At 47.5% G+C, this 21,899-nt stretch overlaps 2 protein-coding genes and 1 long non-coding RNA gene across 5 annotated transcripts in view; all 3 read left to right on the top strand.

Moving 5' to 3' along the window:
* LOC308465401 (uncharacterized protein) overlaps positions 1 to 21,899 on the top strand; it is a 321,144-nt gene that overhangs the window by 121,900 nt on the left and 177,345 nt on the right. The window lies entirely within an intron of this gene.
* LOC308465416 overlaps positions 1 to 21,899 on the top strand; it is a 28,347-nt gene that overhangs the window by 6,293 nt on the left and 155 nt on the right. The gene's annotated exons all lie outside the window — the stretch shown is intronic.
* Positions 682 to 21,424, top strand: LOC308465371 (calcium release-activated calcium channel protein 1). 2 transcript variants are annotated; one of them, XM_080985284.1, is made up of 2 exons: positions 682 to 897; positions 12,491 to 21,424. In XM_080985284.1, exons 1-2 carry the CDS (start codon positions 784 to 786, stop codon positions 13,064 to 13,066), a joined length of 690 nt encoding a protein of 229 aa, XP_080841410.1. In that variant the 5' UTR covers positions 682 to 783; the 3' UTR covers positions 13,067 to 21,424. The 2 variants fall into 2 exon arrangements, with proteins under 2 accessions (XP_080841410.1, XP_080841409.1); XM_080985283.1 differs by lacking the exon at positions 682 to 897 and adding an exon at positions 11,405 to 11,428.

Here is a 21,899-nt window from a genome sequence, read left to right as displayed (position 1 = left end):
CGCGCATTCGGTCGGCCACGGGGAGAGCCCGTTACGCTCCCTATCAGCCTTTGCCAGCCTGACCAGTTGGCTGGCCGGTGCCGATGGGAGCCAGAGTCCAGCACATCTGGAGGGCGCCAGGTTGACTACCACTACCTGCTCCCCGAGGGAGGCCGCTTCACTACAACTCCCATCTCTCCTGTGCCCCGACTGGGGTTGATGGGAGTTCAGAGCACCGCCACCTCGAGAGAGCCGCGCTGCCCCTCAACCCTGGACTCCTTGGATCCGACCCAACAGGGCAGGCCGGCTAAATGGAGCCTCCCTGTACAGTCGCAGCTCGCTGCAGAGGGCCAGCCACTAATGCCCCAGAAGGGGCCGAGGGCCGGTGCTTTCCTGCGCTGCCTGAGACTGGCCCGCGTGCGCCCGGGCGCATCTGGGTGCGTAAAAGGCTCCCTGGCGCCGGCAGGCCGGTTGGCTGCCAGGCGGCCCTTCGCTCGCTCGCTGGCTCCCTCCCTCCCTCCGTGCAGGAGGGGCCTGCGAGGGGAACTTGGCAGCAGCGGGCCGCATCCGGTCTTGGCCCAGCCCCGGAGGGAGGCGCTGCGGAGAGGCGGCCGGGGCGCAGCGAGGCGGAGTGACGGACGGAGGCGCACCGAGCCGGGCGCCATGGGGGGCTGCTGAGGCGCGCGCGGCGGGGGCCCTGCGGCGGCGGCGGCGGCGAGGGCGAGCGGGGCGAAGCAGCAGCCGGAGGAGGCCGAGCAGCCGCCGGAGGTCCGCGTTGCGCGCCGCGCCCCGCCGGAGCTCCCCATGAGCCTCAACGAGCACTCCATGCAGGCGCTGTCCTGGCGGAAGCTCTACCTCAGCCGGGCCAAGCTCAAAGCCTCCAGCCGCACCTCGGCGCTGCTCTCCGGCTTCGCCATGGTGAGCGCTCCCCCACCCGCCCTGGACCGCCCTCTTTCCCTGTCCCTGCCGGGAGGGGAGCTCCTTTGGGGGCGCCCTCCGGCGGAGAACCGCTGCCTGCCCCCTTCCGCTCCGCGAACGTGTGAATGCTCTGCTCCGAGTTCGGCTCTGGCCCGCGCGCGAGTGGTGCCGGCGGAGGAAGCAGTTAAGCTGAGAGCGCAGTAGGTGCTTTCGACAAACTGCTCAGTCTCTCTGCCCTGGCATCCTCTTCCCTGCTGGAGAGGACAACGCCCGGCCTACCTTTGTGCGAGGGGGGCAATTAGGTTGGAGCTTTATCCCAGCCCGTCAATCGAGAATTAAACCGTGCAAGGCCGGCCAAGAGTTTTGCTCCCCAGTTGCCCCAGCTTCCTTCCCGCAACTTTTGAATTTGTGCAAATGCTTGTTAGACCGATCCCGAGTTAACTGATAGCGCTGCGGTGAGGCTTAGGAAACTGCCTTATACCTCCGTAGAAGCCAACTCCAAGGGGTCGAAATCGCCCCCCTCCAAAAAAAAAATATTTGAGGAAGCCCCCCCGCCCCGCCCAAATTGATGCACGTTACCATTCAAATGGGGTGTGTGCCACATCTTGTGATGGATAATGCAGAGAAGGGCTTACCTGCCCCTCATGTTTTATTCAGAATCGGGCCATTTATCCACAGAGCTCCATACTGCCTGCTCTGAACAGCAGCCACTCTTAGGCCTTCTTCCCCTGCCTGGAGATGTCTGGGAGAGAAGGGGGGGGGGGCAGATGCTCTGGCACCAAGCTGCAGCCCTCCCATAGGAGTCAACAGGGCAGGACTAGGTACCTGCATGTAAATATGAACACCCAGCCACTCTCTTAGTCCGTTGATCTATGCCAGTTCCAGACACTCGCCTTGCAAAACTATCCACATTTACACAGCAGTAAATTCCACCGAACTTCCTTAGACTTCTCAGTAATCGTGCAGGGGGGTGTTGTGCAATTTGCACTTCAGTGTGAGCAAAAGGAGGAAAGTGTGCCTGTAGGAATGCGGTTGGTTCTTCATGATGCGAGGAAGATTTGCATCTCCATGAACTTTCCTCCCACAGTAGGAGTGAACTGTTGCCAGCCTTGTTTTGAGTGTAGCTGCAGAGACACGATTGCCCACAGGGATAGAAGTGGACCCCTTCTCCACCCCCACATTTCCCAATGAGGATGGATGTTTTGGGGGAAGGGCTCAGTGGCAGAGACCTGCTTTGGGTGGAGAAGGCCTTGGGTTCAGTTCCTTGGCATCTGGTTCTGTCCCTAGGGCTGCAAGTGCCCCCTGCCTGAAACCCTAGGAGCTGTTGCCAGTCAGTACCAGCATAACTGAACTAGATGGACCAAGTGTCTGACTTGATATAAGGCAACCTTCTAGGTTTCCTGTGCTAATAATAGTAATAATTATTCATAACTTATGCTGCACGTTTCCTAATGTGTACAGTGAACCATTTTGTAAGTGAAGCTGCTTTGAGTGATAGAGATAAATTCTTTGTCAATATTACTGGTGTTGTCCTGGTGTGGAACGATTTGTAGTTGTATTGTTACAGATTCTGCCTAAGTGCCCAGATGTCATCATCCCTGACTGTTGGTTAAGGGGGGGGGCGTGCTTCCAACAGCATCTGTGACCCAAAGTAGCCGAGACTGTTAGCGTAATCTTCCAACCTTGGGGCATTGCGCCCTTTTGGTCAGTGAGCAAGTAAATGCACAAAAGTGTTTGCCTGCTGCGCCGTTATCTGCAGTGTGAATAAGCCTCCAGGATGACAAGTTAACTGTGCCACGCACACCCTTCCTTTCTAAGCTGTTGTGCTTTGTGAACTGTGGAAAATGGGCAGAGGGACATGGACAGCCATCATGTTAAATGGTTGCCCAACTTCCCCTAACCTTGAGGTCTTGCATCTACAGTAGCTGCATTTATACTGCTTTAATTATACTGCTTTTAATTAAAGCCTGTGCATTTCCACCCTTCAGTGAAACCAAAGCATGCTGCTAAAATTCAGCCCATGCTGCTGCAATTGAGTTGTACAGCAGTTTACATTTGCTGTCTGAAAAATAAAACAGATCATAGCAAACATTTTGTCTCTGGGAGGGAATTCCACAAACGGGACATATTAATGAGACTGCAAATGTTCAGTTATTACTTAGGTCTGTACTTAAACCTTCTCTTTCCATAACTTTCTTTGTACTACCCACTTGGCTGTGGTGAGTCAGAATCTCTTCCAGGTAACATAATGGGGAAGGTTTTGTAGCTAACAGCCCATTGCTTGTTCCCAGTTAACAATGAAAAGCAGGCAGCTTTGACTTATTGTGACTTGCCAATGTGCCTGTAGCATTCAAAGTACTTGCTGTTCATTACCCCAGTATGCTGCCCCCCCCAATTGCAGAAGATGAAGAAGAGAGGCTGGCGTCTGCCCACCAAATCAGTTCATGGCAGTTGCAGGCCAAAATATTTAAAGAGCACCAGTTGATGAAGGCTGACTTTGGCGTAATTTGAACTGGGGTTTTAGCATATATTATGTCTCATGGGAGCTTCTGCTGACTAAATCTCCCCGCAAAGAATTCCAAAAAGTGGGGCTGGGGGCGGCACAAAGTACATCTGCTGTTTTGCACCATTGGCTAAGGTGGATGGTGTATAAACCCTTGGCATCCGTTTGTGTGATTAGGAAGGGGATAATGGACCAAAATTTGTTCTGCCAGCAGCTATTCTGGACAAATCTCAGACACAAAAGCAGTTAAAGGAAAAAGATATTTTGATTTTCATTTGTCATCCCTGAAACGCAGAGGCGTAAGATTTGGGCTGCGGCCCCGGGGAATTAGCCCCACAGAAGTCAAATTGGCAAGGCATCGTAGCTAAGAGGATGAACTAATCGAATCTCATCCTTGCTGCAAAGTCAGTGCACTATTTTAGGCAGGACTCTCCTCACGCTTTCTGTTAGCTTCAACCTCCCCATTTGCTGTATGAGGATAAAAATACTGACCTGCCTTCAGTAATGTGGGTGGAAAATTTTCCAGGGCTTAATTTTTCTGCAGAAAACGTTCTTCTATTTCATCAGCAGCAATGAGTGCCTGCCAACAGCAAATGCAACATCAGGCGAGGCTGGCAGCTCCGGAGTTTTAGCTTTGTTTACTAAATTCAGGTAAAATAAAAATGGGAAATTAGATCGCTCTCTAGGGGAGCATTTTTTAAGCTGCAGGGTGGCATTCCCTTCTGGGCACCTTTCCAGGGATACATGGGGAGCCAGTGGTCTGTGGGGCCAGAGGCAAAAATGGGCAGATTGAGACCCTTTTCAGAGGCCCCCTCCCTCAAGGCAAACAAAGAAACATTATCCCCATTCAGAACATACCAGCCAGGTAGAAGGCCCAGAGCAGAGCGGGGGGGGGGGGGGAGAATCCCAAAAGCTCAACAGAGAGCGGAAACTGAGAGCTGCGTTTGCCCCCCCCCCCCGCTCCACCCCCCCACCTGAGATTCTCACCTCCTCCTCTTGGGCACCAGAAAGTTTTCCTGTGCAAACTGAACAATTTCCAGTGCAATTTCTTTGTGCATATAACCCAAGTTTGCACAGGACCCCCCCCCCGAAAAAAAAGCTCACATCACTACCCAACTTTAGAAGGCTGCTGTTCAAGTGGTGTGAGATAATGAATTCAAATTCAATCTGCTATGTTAGGTTTAGTTGGCTAATTGCACCTATTAACTAGTTTTTAGGTTTGCTGTAGCAGAAGACCAGTGGATGGTATTGTGGGCTGCTGCGCCTTGTTTAGCAAACTGCCTTCAAAAATGAAAGGGGGGGGAAGCTTGTCAGCTCTTCAGACCTCTTGTTCTGTTTTTAAAATGCTGTGCAGGCTTTTTTTTAAAGGGGGGGTTTGAATTGCAACTTACTGACTTTTAAGAAAAGAAAATACTGCAACTCTCAAAATGGGAAGAAAACACACGAGGATGCTGTTTCACAGCACAGCCTCTTCTGCATGGCAGCTTGCTACTGGCCAGATAAATGTCAGTTGTTCTTCAACAGCTAAAAACAGGTTGTGGCTCTTGAAGGGTCTTTGCAGAAGGCTGGCGTCTGCTTGATTGACGGGTGACTTGTGTTGCCTTGGGAGCCGCAAGCTGAACATGTGATGTCTCTGGAGCAAAGCATTTTAATTTCACAGCTGTGCAACCATTTAAAAACCCCTTTGTTCCAAGTGTTGCACGAGAGCTCTTTCCCGGATGCATGTTTTATAAGGGCAGACGAAGAGCAATGGATCTGGGCTGTGCTTTCCCCCCTTACCTAATGTTCTAGCGCAGGGATGGGAGGAAGGTAGATGAGGATCTACCTGTAGATCTCATGGTGATTTGCAGTAAGTAGATCACCAAAGGCATCTTGACTCCCAGTTGTTTAAATAGCAACAGCTAAATGACTTTTTCCACCAAAATCAAGAAAAGGAACTGGGAGGGGGACCTTTGTGTAAAAGGCAGGATTGTGATCTCAGTTCAGTTCCAGTACCACAGACAAACATCTAGGCTCAGAATGTTCACAGAGCCCCTTGTTCTTTGGATGAAGGGTGGTATGCAAATAATAATAATAATAATTAATTTTTCTAACTCTGACTGGCAGAAGTTGCAGCTGATGGTTTTTTGTTTTACTAAAACCCCATCAAGGCTGACCCCTGATATAATTCGTTTGGCACATAGGTGGTTGTTGCAGAGATTACTCTTCCCCAGGAGATGTGCGGTGCCTGAGAAAGGAAAAGACTCAACCTGGGGGACTCCCCCCCCCCCAATACCTGATTTTAAACTGCAAAGGCAGAGAATTGACCATGGGACCTTCTTTCTTCAAATGATGTGCTTCCCCACTGAACTGTTTAGTTGCAGGCTGGAGTACAGCGGTAGAGCAGCAAGCGGAACATCCCAGATGCAATTCTCAACATCTCCAGTTGGGAGGCATGTGCGTTCACATGCTGTGGTCTGAACCTCTAGAGAATTGCTGCCATTCAACGTAGACTGTACTGCGCCGGATGAGTATGTGCCATGTTATGAAAGGGACTAGAGGCTATTTAATGTACTCAAGTTATATCTGTGAAAAGACTCTTATAGTGCAATTGATGAATGCTTTTGGCCTAATTGGAAGGTATGGGCAATTCCAAAGGATCAGCATGAAGGGAACATGTCCTGTTCCCCACCACCACCATAAGTTCTTACACGTGTGTGTGCACACCGTGTTCCCCCATTGGTTAACCCCTCTGCTCACTTGAAGGCACTCCTCCCATACAATTGCAGTCACGAACAGGAAGTTCATGACCGTAACACTAAGGACTCAGCTACATTAGTCAAAAACGATGTTTTAAATGTGTTATAAACATGTAACACCAGATGGCACTGTTGAGCACAAAACTTCTATACGATTTTACATAGGGTTTTTTTCTTTTGTCATAACAAATTAATTTATGACATATTTATAGTGTTTTCCCTGTTTGTAGATCCACCGTAAGCGTTCTTGCAGGAAAGCTAACTGCATCGAAATCAGGCAGAACTTACTTAAGAGAAAATGTGCTTAGGATGAGAACATTAATGTGAAATTATTTCTGCTTCAGAAAACCGAACAATAATACAACGTTAAAACAGTAGAGTTGCAGTTTTTTAAAAAACAAACCCTGCAGCAATGTTAAAGATCTAGAAGATTTGCACAAAAAAGAACTTGAGAGAACGTGAAATTCAGTCACAGGCAAGCCTTCCTGGAGAAACCATGAAAAAGGATAAATGGTGCTGCTACCCAAAGCACCCTGTTCCTGATAAGATATTCCTGGTCCAAGGGATTTTGCTGCTTGGGACAGAGAACAATCAAGGTGTGTATTGCCCAAACCAGGTTCATGCGGTTGAGCACTGGAGGGCTTTGGTGGTTAATTGACGTTGATGGCCATTGACTTGCTCCCGAGTCTTGCAGTAGGGAGCCAAGGGGCAAGTGGGACCCAGAATGTAACTTTGGTTTCTGATTAACTTCCTTGTCAGTTGGCTGGGTTCTCCTTTTCCAAGTAAATGCCTCTCCCTTAAAGCTGGTTTCGAGAAGTTTCAGTTGGTGAATTGCCTCCCTTCTGACTGATGAGTTGCTTAGTTAGTCTGTTTAGATTTAAATGTCCACAGCAAAATCTCAGTCTTGTTCCCCCGGAGTTTTGTTTTTGTTCATTTTGTTTCTGAGATGTGGAAGGAAGTGCGAGGGATTTTTGTGTTTCAGAAACCAAAGCAGCGGGTCTTTCTTGGAAAGAGAAGCTGTCTTCAATTGATTTTTTCATTCCCTGAAGCAGCAGCATTGAAAGATCCCGGGGGGGGGGAGAGTCAGGGGGACCCATCGATTAAACCAGCTAAAAGCTTTATTTGTCTTCTGATTGAAATCATTAGCAGCTTCCAACTCTGCTCTCCATTCAAGCGAGATGTGGGCAGACTTGATAAAGTAGCAGTCTATGTCTGTTTTCTTTGGCCTGAACTAGTATCCTTCAGCTTTTTGCATCCTAGATGCACCCAGACATGCACTGGGGACCTTATTTCTGTTTTTATTAATCCTATGTTTGTATAGCTGCATTGCTGCTGTTGTGATTTGCCTTAGATCAGGTCACAGCCCAGTAGAGCAGACAGCAGGAGCTGGCTCTCTCCACGTGCCACGGGCCAACTTTTACAGGTGAGCAGGGCCACCCTCCTGTCAGTCACCTGACTTCACATGTTGCCAGGTGACCTGTTTTGAGACTTGCACAGCACTGCGTATGGAGCTATGTAAGCCCCAACAAAGCTAATCTTTGAGTGTTGTATGGTGCCCAGTTCAGGTCCCTTTGGTCCACTGCATATAGGACATTGTAGCTTGGCCAAAATGGCCCTGTGAGCCAAAAGGGGACGACTGAGGGGGGGCTTAATCTGGCCTGCAGACTGGATGTTCTACGCCGCACCCTGCAGTAGAAGATCCTTTCCCACCAGTCAAAGACCATTGGCTTAAGCCAGCCAGGTAACCTCATTCTTTGGAGTACAGAGTTATCCAGCCTCTGGGAATGAGGTCTACTTGGGTTCTTCCAAATCACCAAAGAGCTTGTTGGTTTTTCTCAGCAGAAACAACGGAAGCATCTGCCTGCGTCAGTTTTGGGAGGTTTCAGTTTCCTGTGCTTTTTACTCTGCGCAGCCAATTATTGTCTGTGGTTGGAAATGGTTTCTGCCTGCTTCCCTAGGGCGCCCTTGTGATAAGTGCGTCACATCCCAAACCCCTCTTCAAGCAAAGTGACGCTGGCTTTTGTCCAAGGCACCAGCAAACGTTTCTGCCCAAAAGCGTCCTTAAGAAGTGTTTTCTACTTTCTCAGCTGGCGCTGCCGGTTGGGAGGTCCCGTTATGCCAACTGGAGGGTTTCATTGTATAATACTTGTTGTTCCACATGGAAGTGAGCGCGAGTCGTTGGCAAGGAGTCTTGTTCCTGTAAGAGGGAGAAATGGTTGCTGTTTAGCCAACTGGAGGCTGGCCTTGTTTTGTTTTTAAAAAGGATGTGCGCTATGATGCAGCCTCCCGCCTCCCCCCCAATATCCTACATTCTTCCTTCCTCCAATAAAATATAGAACATTTTAAAGGAACCAAATGTGATTCATTGAAGCATAGAATTCTAGAGCAGGAAGGTGACGCAGAGGTCATATAATTCAACCCCCTAAATCATTGATCGCCAAAAAGGCAGACAGCCTCCTTTTGGGCATTTTAACCATTTTAACATCTTTTATTACGTTAATGGTTTCAATATTAACTACCTGTCCTCAGTTTATCTGGTGGCGATTGGGCTTTGGGGCTCTAAAGGTAGGGCTTCTTTAGCTCTGTAGTACTTGGACTCCGCTGTGTTTTATTAAAAGCTGTATTTGCTGTTTTATGTTTTGATCAGTGTTTTGTCTATGTCACCTGGTAGTTTCGGCACATGGCAACTAATAAATTTTAGTCCCCTATATATTTTGGAAAGCGATTTGTTTCTCCGCTCGCTATGCATTTGGACAACTCCTGAGGTTTTCCATGATAAACCATGATGGGAGGTGCAGCTTCAGTTTCAAGCTCCAGATCAGAGGTTGTTTAAAAAATATTCTTTTTTTCTCCATATAACAAGTAATATTTGTTACTCAAAAATTATATTCCCATTCAACAAAACTAGTGACTTCCTGCTCACCCAACGTCAATATTTATTACCCAAATTACATACAGTTGCCTTTTAAGGTTCCGTCTTATCTAATTTCATCCTTTTTAACACGTTTCTTAATATATTCTGTTATTTTCTTACACGCCAAGTCCCATTTCCAGTCTTGTTTAAAAGATTCTAAAGGTCCGCTTCATATCATAGAATGACCCTTCACAGTCCTTACATTTCCAACACCTGTTTGATCCATTTTTGTATATTTGAGCTAGCTTCTTTGGGGTTAAATACCATCTAGATATCACCTTGCAATATTTTCTTTTAAGACCTAACATGCTGGAAATTTCATTCCTGTTTTCCAAAGCTTTTCCCAGGCAGAAATCCAAAAATATTGGAGGAAAGTTTTTGAGGAGTCATCTACAACAACTTCACAAGTGGTTATCCTGTCTGCAGAATTGGCCCTTCTGCGTCTGTTCAAAGACTGGAATAGGGAACCTAAACACCATGAGCAGATTTTGCATTTCCTTTTGGCTGCAAGGGCCACCATTGCACATTTTTGGAGCAAGTTTAAAACCAGAATCTGAAGTATTAGTATCAGCAGATTTACAGAAATCGTTTGTTTGTCTAGCCTTAGCTATTACAAAATACATAAAACAGAATAAAAACCGGAATAGAATATATGACACAGTTAAAATAATTATTCAAACCAGATATTCTGTCTGATAAGAGTTTGCTCCCCTGAAGAATTTAACTTGTCATCCCCACAAGTTTTCTCCTTCCAAACTGCCACTCTAGAAGCAAATCAGACCACTTTTTCAGAGGTATAGGGCGACCTGTCCCCTAATAAAAAGTAAAATCAAATATCCAATCTATCTCTCAACTGAGAGATGTAAATCTTTAAACAAGACTGCTCTTAAGTGCTCATAGATTGGACAAACAAGTAAGTAGGAGGGTAAATCTTCAGGTACATTACCCCACATGGGCAAACTCTCTCTTCATAGGGCATCTGGCAATAGCGTGGAACCACAGAGCTGTAAAGGCTTTCCTCCATTTCACATTTGAGATGCTGATTACATAGTGAGGGGACTGAGGGCAAGGGGTCTGAATGGGTAGTTTGGCATACAAAGCACATTTGGAGAAGCTTGCATACAAAATAAAGGTATTGTGCAAGCAAAGGGAACATGGCCCATTTCTGTCAATAGGGCAGTGGCATAGCGTGAGTTGCCAGCACCCGGGGCCGCGCGAAGGTGGAGAGGGGAGCGAGGGAGGGAACCAGACGGAGTACGCATGCGCATTCAACTGTCTAATGATGTCCATGTCCCCCAGGAGATTGTAGCCACAGAGATAAGGGGGGGAAAGAGCTGTTCAGTTGTCTGGAGAAGTCACTTGCATGGTTTGCATGGAAAAGAGACTTTGATTCAGACTTTGATTCGTTGAGCCTGGCTGGTGCTCTTGTGGTATTTTGCAAATGAAAACTTAATAAAGATCATTTATATGTATGTATAAAAGTTTTCGCATGATAGTTCCTGAAATCAAAGAGCAGATTTTGGAAGATGTTTGGGTAAAACTGAGTGCCATTTTGAATCGCCCTGAAATCTTTTGATAAAGGATAGTATATAAATCAAACAAACAAATAGGAAGTATAAGTTTTAAAGGCAATTTTTTAAAAAGGGCAACTGATTACTGCTTAACTCAAGAACATAATTACGCTGGGAAACGCCTTGGATGAAAAAGGTTTCCACTTGCTGTTTGAAAGCCAGTTGGGAGGATGGCAAGCAAACATCCCTGGACAGGGAGTTCCATAGTTCCAGGAAGGCTCCCCATTTGTTTTGCCACCTTCTTATACTTCCGGCAGTGGTATTCCATAAGTGAGCGATCTCCTGGCATTTACTTAAGGTTTCCAGGCTGTTTGGAAGTCCAGGAGATGCCGTGCTAGAAACTTACAAAGCAAACCTTGCCCCCTCCTGTTCCACCCTCCACCAGGACCTCCCTGCCTTGCTAGATGGGCAGGAGGGGCCCTTGTGGAATGCCAAATATTCCCTCTCTGCACTGGGAGGGGCACTGCCTTTGATAAACCCAGCTTCTGTGCCAGCTCTGGCGAAAGAGACAATTCTTAGCCCTTCACTGTGGAGCTTTCAAAGCAGAAAAAGGTTGTGTTAATGGGTAATGGGAAAGTATTCCTTAAGTTTGCTTGATGTGTGGCTTCCTTTGCAGAAAGCAGCCTTTGCCAACCTGGTGCCCTCCAGATGTTTTGGGACTGCAGCTGTGCTGGCTGGCGGGAGTTGTAGTCCAGGCTGGCAAATGCAGTTGGGAATGAGAGAAAGCACATGGCGTGGAAGATGGTTGGGTGTGGTATCTTCTGAGGCGCAATGCAAGACACGTGCGAGAGCCTCTTTCAACTATGTAAATATCCTCCTTTCTGTCATTTCAACTCAAAGGGAGGGGAAGTCCCAGCACTCTTCTCTCCGGCCACTGACCAAACTGCAGCCTCTTTGGAACATGGCATGCCTCCACGCCAGGCTCTGGCACAGCCCAGGTTTCATGCTCTGGCCTGGATGCGGCCCCCGAGGCCCCTTTTCTTGGCCCTCCGGACTCCCTGCAGGCCACGCCCTTTGCTAGCTCTGCACTGGACCTTCCTTGAGTGCTTTTCCCAGGCTGGAGTGTGTCTTCGAGCTCTGGCAATTCCTCTCGCTTACCCAAATGGACAGAGAGGCATGCGTGGGAGCTGGCCTGCTGGACAAAGGTAGGGTCGGCCCAAGACATTGCTGGTGCCTGAGGCAAACCACCAAATGCCTTCCTCCCCAGGAAGAAGAGGTGAGCAAAGATGTACATCAGGAACAAGTGAGGAATAAAGATGTACACCATGAACATGGGTGGGAGGAGACCAGCAGCGCCTCTTATTCGCAGCATGGCTGGGGCAGCATGGTGGGGGTTGCAGAGAAGGCAGCCCGGCCGACCAGTTTCCAAATTCTTTTTATTTATTTTTCCAAATTTTACGAATTTAATACAATTTTTCCAAAAATTGGTCTCCCACACTCTGTTCTTGGTGCATCCAAGGTTTCCTCTTGTTGCTGCTTTATTCTCCTAGTTGTTTCTAGTACACATTCCATTATATTACCATCTTTTCGTTTTTTTTAAAAAAAACCTTATTTATCCTTAATCATCAGCTATCTCCATAGTGTTGTGAACAGGGATTTTGGGAATGATTCATGTTGTTCTATCCTTTCTGGATGTCTCATGACCATATTATAAAGTCGTCGTGTTCCTTGTTATAAACCAAGCACAGCCAGGAGTTGCATCTTTCTGTTTCCCAATGCCTTCCTTAGCAATAAAACAATTCAGTGTGGTGCAAGCGAATTGTTATCCTGAAATCGTGCCCCAGAGAAAAAAGTTTGAGAACCCCTGGCTTAGGTCCAAGGGCTGAACTGTGACCTCTTGCTGCCTTTTCTCTCCCCTGCCTCCCAGGTGGCCATGGTGGAAGTCCAGCTGGATGCTGACCACGACTACCCACCGGGGCTCCTGATTGCCTTCAGTGCCTGCACGACGGTGCTGGTGGCCGTCCACCTCTTCGCCCTGATGGTCAGCACCTGCATCCTCCCAAACATCGAGGCCGTCAGCAACGTCCACAACCTCAACTCGGTCAAGGAGTCCCCCCACGAGCGCATGCACCGCCACATCGAGCTAGCCTGGGCTTTCTCCACCGTCATTGGGACTCTGCTTTTCTTGGCCGAGGTGGTCCTCCTCTGCTGGGTGAAGTTCCACCCGTTGAAGAAGAAGAGCCCCATCGAAGGTGGGAAGCCCAGCAACGTTACTGAGAGCTTCTCTGCCGGCGAGGCTGCTGCCATCACCTCGACCTCCATCATGGTTCCCTTCGGGCTGATTTTCATAGTGTTTGCGGTCCACTTCTACCGGTCCTTGGTAACTCACAAGACAGACCGCCAGTTCCAGGAACTGAATGAACTGGCCGAGTTCGCGCGGCTCCAGGATCAGCTGGACCACAGAGGCGACACCCTCCCGCCTCCGGGCAGCCATTTTGCATAGATACTCAAACTATGAAAGTTTTTTTGTTGTTTTGTTTTTTAAAGCCAGCCCAAATGTTTCTCCTGTGTTCTGTTGACTCCCTTCTTCGTGAATTTGGCTGGCCTGGAAAGACAGATTAGTAGTACTGCATCCTAGCTCTCTAGTGCTTTTAAAAAATAACAGTAATGATTCAATGTGCTGTTCTTGCAGTGTTTTGAAGGACTGGCACCTGGAGGTTCAGGTGCTGGAGAGAGGAATTCGGAATCTCTCCTCCTGCCGCCTCCCGTCCTGTGGTCCAGATCCTTGTCTTTAGACACTGATTCATCATGAGGGGAAATGGACATTCTGTGCTGTCAGGTTGGGGGGTGGGCCTGTGGGGAGAAGGGAGGAAGTTAAGAGGTTTGTAAGGAAGTGCAGCATTTTACTTTGACATGTTTAGTAACTAGCATTTGAGGGGGGGATTGTTTGTTTCTCAGATTCATGCTGCAACAACCTGAATTCAACCCTGCCTGAGAGAATCGAGGAGCAATCTTTTGTTTTTGGCGTGATCCTGGGTTTCTTAAAACCCCAGGAGACAAGTAAGAAGTGGACACAGAGCTGTGTAGGCAACATCTCCCTGGAGGACAGAAAAGCTCTTAGCCAGAAAATTCAGTTTCCAAGTACCATGACTTTTGAGAGAGAGAGAGAGAGAGAGAGATTTCTAGGCTGCAGGATGAGCACCCTATTTAACTCTTCAGTTCACTTGAGTTGAAGCAGAATTGAATAGGAGAAACTGAGCACATTGGCTTTAAGTTAGCAGACAGAATTTGGCGTTCTTTCCCGAAAAACATGGGTCATCTTTGAACACATTTTGGCTTTTGTTTGTTTTAAATATATCCAGCTCATTTATATTCCAGGCCAGCACATCCTAACCATACTTACCTTTGAGTGAGCCTCTTTGAACATAATGAGCTTACTTGCACATAAGCATAGAAGATTGTAGAACAGGGATGGAGAGACCTGGCCCTCTGGCTGTTTATTGGGTTCCAGCGCGCCCATCAGCCTCAGCCAGCACGGCCCAATGGTCAGGAAGGATGATGGGAGTGGAAGTCCAGTGACATCATCAGGAGGCCCCCAGGCTCCCACCCCACCCCTGGGTTATTGGGGAAAGTAAGTGTGATCCTCCCCCCACCCCCGTGTTAGAATGGAGAATACCTTGGCAGCAAGAGCGCTGTCCCTGGGGCAGAAGTTAATTGTTCCCTTCATTAAGGCATTTGCATTTTGGAAGTGCCCCAAATTCCTTTTGAGTCTTGTTGCTTGGAGGTTTTGTTATGCTAGAACTTTTATACAGGACTCTTGCGGTGGCAGCTAGTAATGGCATCACTCGACCACCACGGCAGCTGCGCTGCAAATAGCAACCATTTTCACTGCCTTGGTTAAAATAGCCTTGGCAAACTGGTTCTGTTTCTGTAGTGTGTGCAGACCCTTGGTCCTGTGCTTCCCACCCGTAGACCCAAGGCCCTTGTTTTACTTTGGGAGAAAGTGTGTTTGGCTTACGAGCCAAAGTGTTCTTCTGCCTGTTCCTGAGGGCCAGGCTCAGCTCCCAGCATGGCTTCCCTAGGAACACTATAACCCAGAATTGAACACTGTTGTTGTGAGTCATGTTGGGGATTTGAAATGCAGTGTTTCATTTAAAGCAAAGAAATTAATGCAGGAAGCTGCCTTGTCACTGGGCAGAGTAGTTTTCAGTTTAGCCCCCTCTTCCTGGCAACAGCTTTCCAGAGTCCCAGGGTTTCAAACAGAAGTCTGTGCCAGTCCCAGATGGCGGGGATTGATGCTCTGCCACTGAGCTAAGGTCATTGGACCTATGTACATGGTGCTTTAGAGAGCCCTGGGTGGGCAGGCCCCTTTACCACGGGGCTGTTCAGCCCAAAACAGGCATGGGGAAACAGCAAGGAAGAGATAAAGGAGGCCATGGTAAACAGGAAGAAAATATGAATATGTGATTGTTTCTGTTGCACATACTTGGTTACGGTAGGTATTGTGGGTTGTTCCCAAAGGTTTGGCTTAACCCCCTGATGACCCACAGCAACCTTCGCTAACATCTGGTGCCTTCCAGATGCTGTTGGACTGACATCTGGGGGTGGCTCCAGGTGTGGGTGGAGGCTGCCTGAACAGGATGGATCCCTTGTCAGATTCTGCCTAAAGCAATTCCTTAAAACCTTTTTTCCAGAGGGACCCATGTTCATGTATTGGCAGCAAAGCAACAAACGGTGTTGTGGCTGCCTAAAGCAACCAACACATTTATTATGACAGAAGCTTCCAGGAACCGCAGTCGGCTTCCTCAGATTCCTGGTGTTTGCTTTGGTGTGTGCTGTGCCCTTTGCGGGCAAGAGAGAAGGAAGACAGTGGATGTGCTTTGTCTTCTCTCTCTCTCTCTCTCTCTCTCTCTCTCTCTCTCTCTCCTCCCCCCCCCCCCCCAATTTACTGCTGGACTTAACAGGGTTTGCACTTTGAAGTGGAAGTTTGGTGTTAAAATTACTGCTGGACTATCTGGGACTAATTAACTGCTGTTTATTTCTGCCTGGGATGCTTGAAAGACAGTTCTAAGTGGGTCTGGACCAGCTCATCAGCGTTGCTGTCGTCCAGTTTGAAGAAATTGGGGACTTTTTGTTTTGGGTCTGTTTTTTCTTCTCTTCCAAAGTGCCTTGCATTTCCCCTCGGCACCTGAGGGTACAGGGTGGCTCTTGCTTTGGCAGTTTACTCCCGCAGCAGGTTAACTTGCAGAAGTGAAGCACTTTTACTACTGAAGTGAACGCTGGAGCAAAGCTGCCCTCCAGAGACTGTTGGACTACAGTCGGGGATAATGGGAACTGTAGTATCTAGAAGGCGTCAGGTTGAGGGAGGAAGTCTGCTGTAACCACAGATGTTTCTAGACCATTCACTTGGCTCCAGAAGTGAATATATATTAATTTTTTTAATATCTTGGGGAAATGTTTGGATCAACAAATGGTTACAAAACGAGAGTACCTAATTTATATATCATTTATATGCCACTTTAAAATAAAAATAATAACGAATGAATCAGATTCTAATCTGTAATTTGGCGAAGGGACTCTGGCCTTCTAGATGCTGCTTGACTACAGCTGCCCTGCCCATTGGGCATTCTGGCTGGGGCTGGCAGGAGTTGGAGTGCATCAGCATCCGGAGGGCCACACGCTCCCCTTCTCTGCAGTAAGGGCCGTGGGTGGAATCTGAAATCTACTAGTTGTATTTTTTTTCTTCCTTATGCAACCTCTTCTGTGGTGTCTTGGAAAATATTTTCAGGTTCTTTAGGAACATTAATCTTTTGGAACTGATGTGCGTTTACTTTTGGCACATTGAAGTCTCTCTGTATAGAAGTGTTTATCAAGAAGGCTTTGAAATGTATTTTTGTGTTCTATTTTTATTTTATTCTTAAGGGGCAATCCTCATTGCTTCATTTTTGGAGTGTCAAAACACTGCTGGGCTCAGAGTTCTTCTCTGGGCAAATGTCTTCAATGCTTGTGATGGGAGCCTGGAATGCGGGATGTGTTTGAATTGGAGGGTTATTTCAGGATGTGTGTGTGTGTTATCAAAGTACTGTGTTCTTTGTGTGACGGTGTTGCGTCTAGAAAAGGGGCGAGGAACCAGAAGCCCTCCAGATGTTGCTAAGCTACAGCTCCCATCATTCCTGACCCTTGGCTGTGCTGACTCGCTTACATATTCTTTTTCTTTTTAAACTCTCTAGCCCTCATCGTTAACCATATTTTTTTCACAAACAAAATGGCCCTCATCGCGATGAGAGAGATATTGGAAAATGCAAGAGTCGGATTTAGATAAAAAGTCCCCACCTGTACTAAAAAGGAGACGCCCTGTATTACAATATGTGCATCTTCACTGAGCTAGTAAACTTCCCTATACAGGGCTGGGAAAATACTTGAAATCAGCAGGTGCCAGCATCAATTTTTTATGTACTCAAGTTGGGGAGGGACCTTAGCTCTGTGGAAGAACACTTGCCTTGCATGCAGAAGGCTGCAGCTTCAATCCCTGACACCTCCAGGCGTTGCTGCTTAAAACCCCAGAGATCCTCTCCTGGGCAGCGTAGATCAGGGGTTCGCAGACTCTGTTCAGGTGGTTCTGCAGCTGTGGCTTTGTGACAGGAGGCGTCGCATTGAATATGTATTTTTGTGGCTGCTTTTATTTCCTATATACTGCATTTTCTTGTATTACAATTTGCATTCTTTGGAATCAAATCGGAATACCATTAAATGCAATATATAAGGGCAGGGAAAGTGACAATAAAACTGCAAGTAAAACTCTTACAGCATTTAGCACAGTGCATTATGATTGCTACAACAGGCAGAAAAATTATGTCAAGATGTTCCGCAATTTTCAAGGGAGTGGGGGGGGGAGACCACTGATGTAGACAATACAGAGCTAGTTGAAGTGACTCTTTCTATGTTCTTTTAGAAGCCACCTGAACTCATTCCATTTCTCTCCCTCTCCTAGTGCTCTTCCGAGATTTTTTATTTTTTGCATTCATGACAATTTACCAACGAAGGCTGTTGTAGAATGTGGCTGGTGCTTGTGGGATCCGCTCTGTGGATCTCGCACATTCCTCTCCTAGGCTGGGTTTTGCAGAGAAAGCAAAAAGGGAGGAGATGAGCCCAGGAGGAGAAACCTTCCCCAGCAGAGCAACTGAGGGACGCTGCAGGTCTCGTCCTACTCCCCAGACTCCCGTTACCCAAAAGGAGAAGCAGGTGCCCATCTTTTTTGCCAAGCTTGCTGGTTGCCTGGCCCATCCCTTTTAGCGGCAATGAGAAATTGCAGCAGTGACCAGGAAACGGACCCCTCTTCCTTCCTCCAGTCTGTGCGGGTTTTTTTTAATCCTAGCTCTATATCATCTGTGTAGCTGGGGGTTGAAGGAGTTTGGACAGTGTTATATATGCATTCTTTAGCTTCCTAAAGAGCTTAGGAGGAGCCATGTTAGCCTGCAGCAAACACAACCGAAAGAGCACATTCACAGGACACACAGCCCAAACTTCCAGGAGACGAACTTGCACCCGCTTTGCTCTCCCCTGTCCTTTGTGCTGCCACGCTGAGCCAAGGCAGGGTTTGGCTGAGCATGTCGCCCACACGGAGCCTTGGGGTTCAGCCCTCTTTCTAACCATGACCTCTAGCCGAGAGCAGTAGGTCTGCAGCGAAATGGACCAGGGAGGAGGAAAGTGGCTGCTGGCTTCTCTCCGGGACGAAGAGACCTGCACAGTCTTGCTAATCCAGCCAACAGCAGCCAGGTAGCTTGGAGATGTTTCAGACCACAGCTCTCACCAACTGCTGAGCCAACATGGCCAAGCGATGTCTTCACTGGTGCGAGTTGCGGCCCGAAAAATCTGAAGGGCAGCAGCTCTGTACGACGCACTGCACCTTGCGAATTGGGTCACAGCCCTGTATTGTAAAATGTTTGACAGTTTAGTTTTGGCAGAAGCCACAAACCTGATGTTTGAAGAGACGGATGCAGAGGGAAGAAATATATAATCTTTCTTCAGAGAGAGTCGAGGCAAAACAAGTGATGGATGGGGTTGTCTGGTACACATCTGTCCTCTGAAAAAGGATACGGCAGGGGGCTGTAGCCAGCAGTGTGTCGGGTCTTTTGGCTTCACTTTAAAATAGTGATTAATTCCTGCTTTCCTTCTGCACGCAACGTATGTGTACCTACCTGTGTCAGTGGCCTTTTCATACACCTGATGAATCTGTTAATTTTGAAGGTGCTGCCAGGGGCTTCTGTTGATTTCAGGAAGCCCTTTCCCCTCTTTCATGATGAATATTGGAGGGTGGGGGACAAAAAAGACTCTGATTTCAAGATGCTGTATGAGCTCACTCCCTTTTACACTGCAAGAGACCAGTGAGCCAATATGGCGTGTATTTTGAAGGCGTTGAGATCATCTTAATGAGCTCTTGCCTTTCAGATTAAGGCTGTAACCTTTTTTAAAAAAGAAATGCAGGGTGTTTGGAATGCAGACTTCAACACAAAATCATAGTAGTTCTGTTGCTGTTCTTCATGCCATGTAGCAATGTTTTAACGGCTTATTTGCACAACTGGGTGATGGTAAGCCTCTTTGGAGCTAAAACCCAACAGCAAAGCGAGTTGCAAAGAGCCCCAAGATAACTGGGGACTCTTGATTCTCCCCTTTGTTCACCTTGAGGTTGTTGCTGAATATATTGATAGTCAGCGGAACCTGGAATTTGCCTCAGGTGCTTGGCACCGGAAGACGCTGCACCAAAGGGGTGATGCAAAAGTTGCTGCTTTATACAAGGCCAGCAATACACACAGCACCTGGGAACCTAGGTGCCTGGACATGCCTTGTTTTGAGTCAGACCTTTGGTCCATCTAGCCCAGTATTGCCTGCTCTGGCTGGCAGTGGCTCTCTTTGCCAACCACCTGGCCTTTCCCATCTCCTGGTAATCTTTTAATTGGAGGCGCTGGTGATTGGACCTGTGACTTTGCCTATTCAAAGCCTGAGCTTGACAACAGCTATAATCAATATTTCTTCTACAAAAGGCTGGACCTTCCTCTACTGAGAGCCATCCCCCCCCCCCCGCATCCCTTTTGGCCCAGTGAAAGCTCACATCAAGAGCCAGCTGCCCGTCAGTGATGGAGGTCCTCTGCTATTATTATTATTATTACTATTATTATTATTATTATTATTATTATTTAATTAATTAAAGTTGTATGCTGCCCTTCATCCGAAGATCCCAGGGTGGTTCACAGCAGAAAAAATACAAAATGAGAATGCAAAATACATAATAAAACAACAAAACAAACAGATTGAAAAAGCCCTAGAACGTTAATCAGCCAAATGCCTTGTTGAAGAGAAATGTTTTTGTCTGGCGCCTAAAAATATGTAATGAAGACGCCAGGCAAGCCTCCCTGGGGACAGCGTCCCACAAGCAGAACTGCTACCCTCTGTACCTCTCGACGAGGCACGTGAAAAAGGGCCTCCCTGAATCCTGACCTAGTTCACCTGAAATTTATTTTGCACTGAGTTTCTCGCACACACCAGGCACCCCCTGGGTCACCCTTACTCCCAAGGCAGGGGATCTCTACACCAGCCCAGGCAGCCAAGACATTACAGCATTCGTGGCGCAGGAGTGGTTTAAAGCCCATCTGCTGCAGCTGCAATCCTGACCCCACTTACATGGGAGCACGCTTGAAAATTTCACTGGGACTCAACTTCTGAGCAGATCTGGTTAGCAAACTGACATCACTAAATCCAGAATGAAGAGTACCTTGAAACCCTGTGTTGGAAGGACTGAGGCTGCAATCCTAAACACTTGCCTGAGGCCAGATGCCTCCTGAATTCAAGATGACTTGGGGTCGTGCTGTAAGCTGTCCTGAAATGTAATGCAAAATCTGGGGTGGGGGAGTCTGGGGTGTTCCAGATATTGGACTCCAAGTCCCATCAGCCCGTCAGCAAGGCCAGTAGTCAGGGGTGATGGGAGTTGTAGTCCAGCAACAGCTGGAGGCCCACAGGCTCCCCGTCCCTGGTTCACAAGGTCAAAGCGGTGGCTCTGGTGGTGCTTTTTAATAAGTCCTCCTCTTGGGGTATAGGACTGGAATGTGGACTTCTCTCATTTCCCCAGAAGCTGTGCAAAATGTGCCTGGGCAATCTGAGCCAGGAGGGGGCAGAATCTGGTCCAGGGGCCAAAGGTGGGCTTCCAGAACAGGCTGTGTGGGCTCCCCCCACAGGCCCCACTCCTCACCCATCCTGCTGTGCTTCTGCCTGGCTGGAATATGTCCTTGAATGGTGAGGAAGCACCTCTGTCTGTCTGTCTGTCTGTCTGTCTGTCTGTGGATGGATGGGAGGGAGGGAGGGAGGGAGGGGAAGGAGGTGTCCATGAGTAAATGCACTCCTTGGATTGAAAAGGTTTCTTCACTCCTGGTCTAGACAAACACACACAGAGTTCTAGCCGTAATTAATCAATTATGATGGTAACTTATTCATAAATGTAACTCTTTTTACATGAGTGTATAGATGTGTTAGCAACGGGGGCGGGGGGGGAGAGATTTTTCAAATGTGCAAATTTTTATGAGTTGATGGTTTTGCCAAAGATGGGGGGGGGGGCGTTCCTTTGCAAGTTCAGTGGGATTTTATCGCCATGTGCACAAATATTATTTGATGTATCTTGGGAAGGACAGAATTGACAACTGTCATAATAAGTAGACTTGGCTCTGTGGTGCGTACTACCTGGTTTGGGTGGGCTGGTTGCTTGTTTTTTAATCACTTTTCTGTTGAAGGATTTTTACCTATTCTAGTTTGAAAATAATTGCTAAGATGACTAAAAATGAAACTAGAAAATTAAAATTATTTTTCCAGTTTACTCTCTGTGCATTTTGTATGCAGTCTCTTTCTTCTGGGGAGGAATATCTGTATTTTTCTTTTCTTTTTGGGGCTCATAATGTCCAGCAGCTCAACAACGGAGGAAGAATTTCTGCTGCTTTGTACATCATCATCAATTGTGCAGGGTGCTTGCAAATTAACTAAATGGGTATTAGAAGTCACCCCAGGACTGGCCCTACTCAACACCTTCCAAGATTGTAATGGCCATTCACATTATACAGAGCTCATAATCCACCTACTCTCAGCAGCCAGAAGCCTCATAGCCAGACACTGGAGAGACCTGTCAGGAGTAAGCATGGACCAGTGGTACCAAACTGTATGGGAAACAGCCCTACTAGAAAAACTAACCAAGAAACTGAAAATGACACAGGAACAAATAGAAGAGGATGCCTTCACCCCAGTATGGCTCCAATCTTGCCCAACAAGACAACAATAGGAACCCACTGACAGTATAC

This window comes from Podarcis pityusensis, assembly GCF_964106645.2.
Source record: "Podarcis pityusensis genome assembly, chromosome: 16".
Classification (NCBI taxonomy): Eukaryota; Metazoa; Chordata; class Lepidosauria; order Squamata; family Lacertidae; genus Podarcis; species Podarcis pityusensis.
This window is presented reverse-complemented; position numbering and strand designations above follow the sequence as displayed.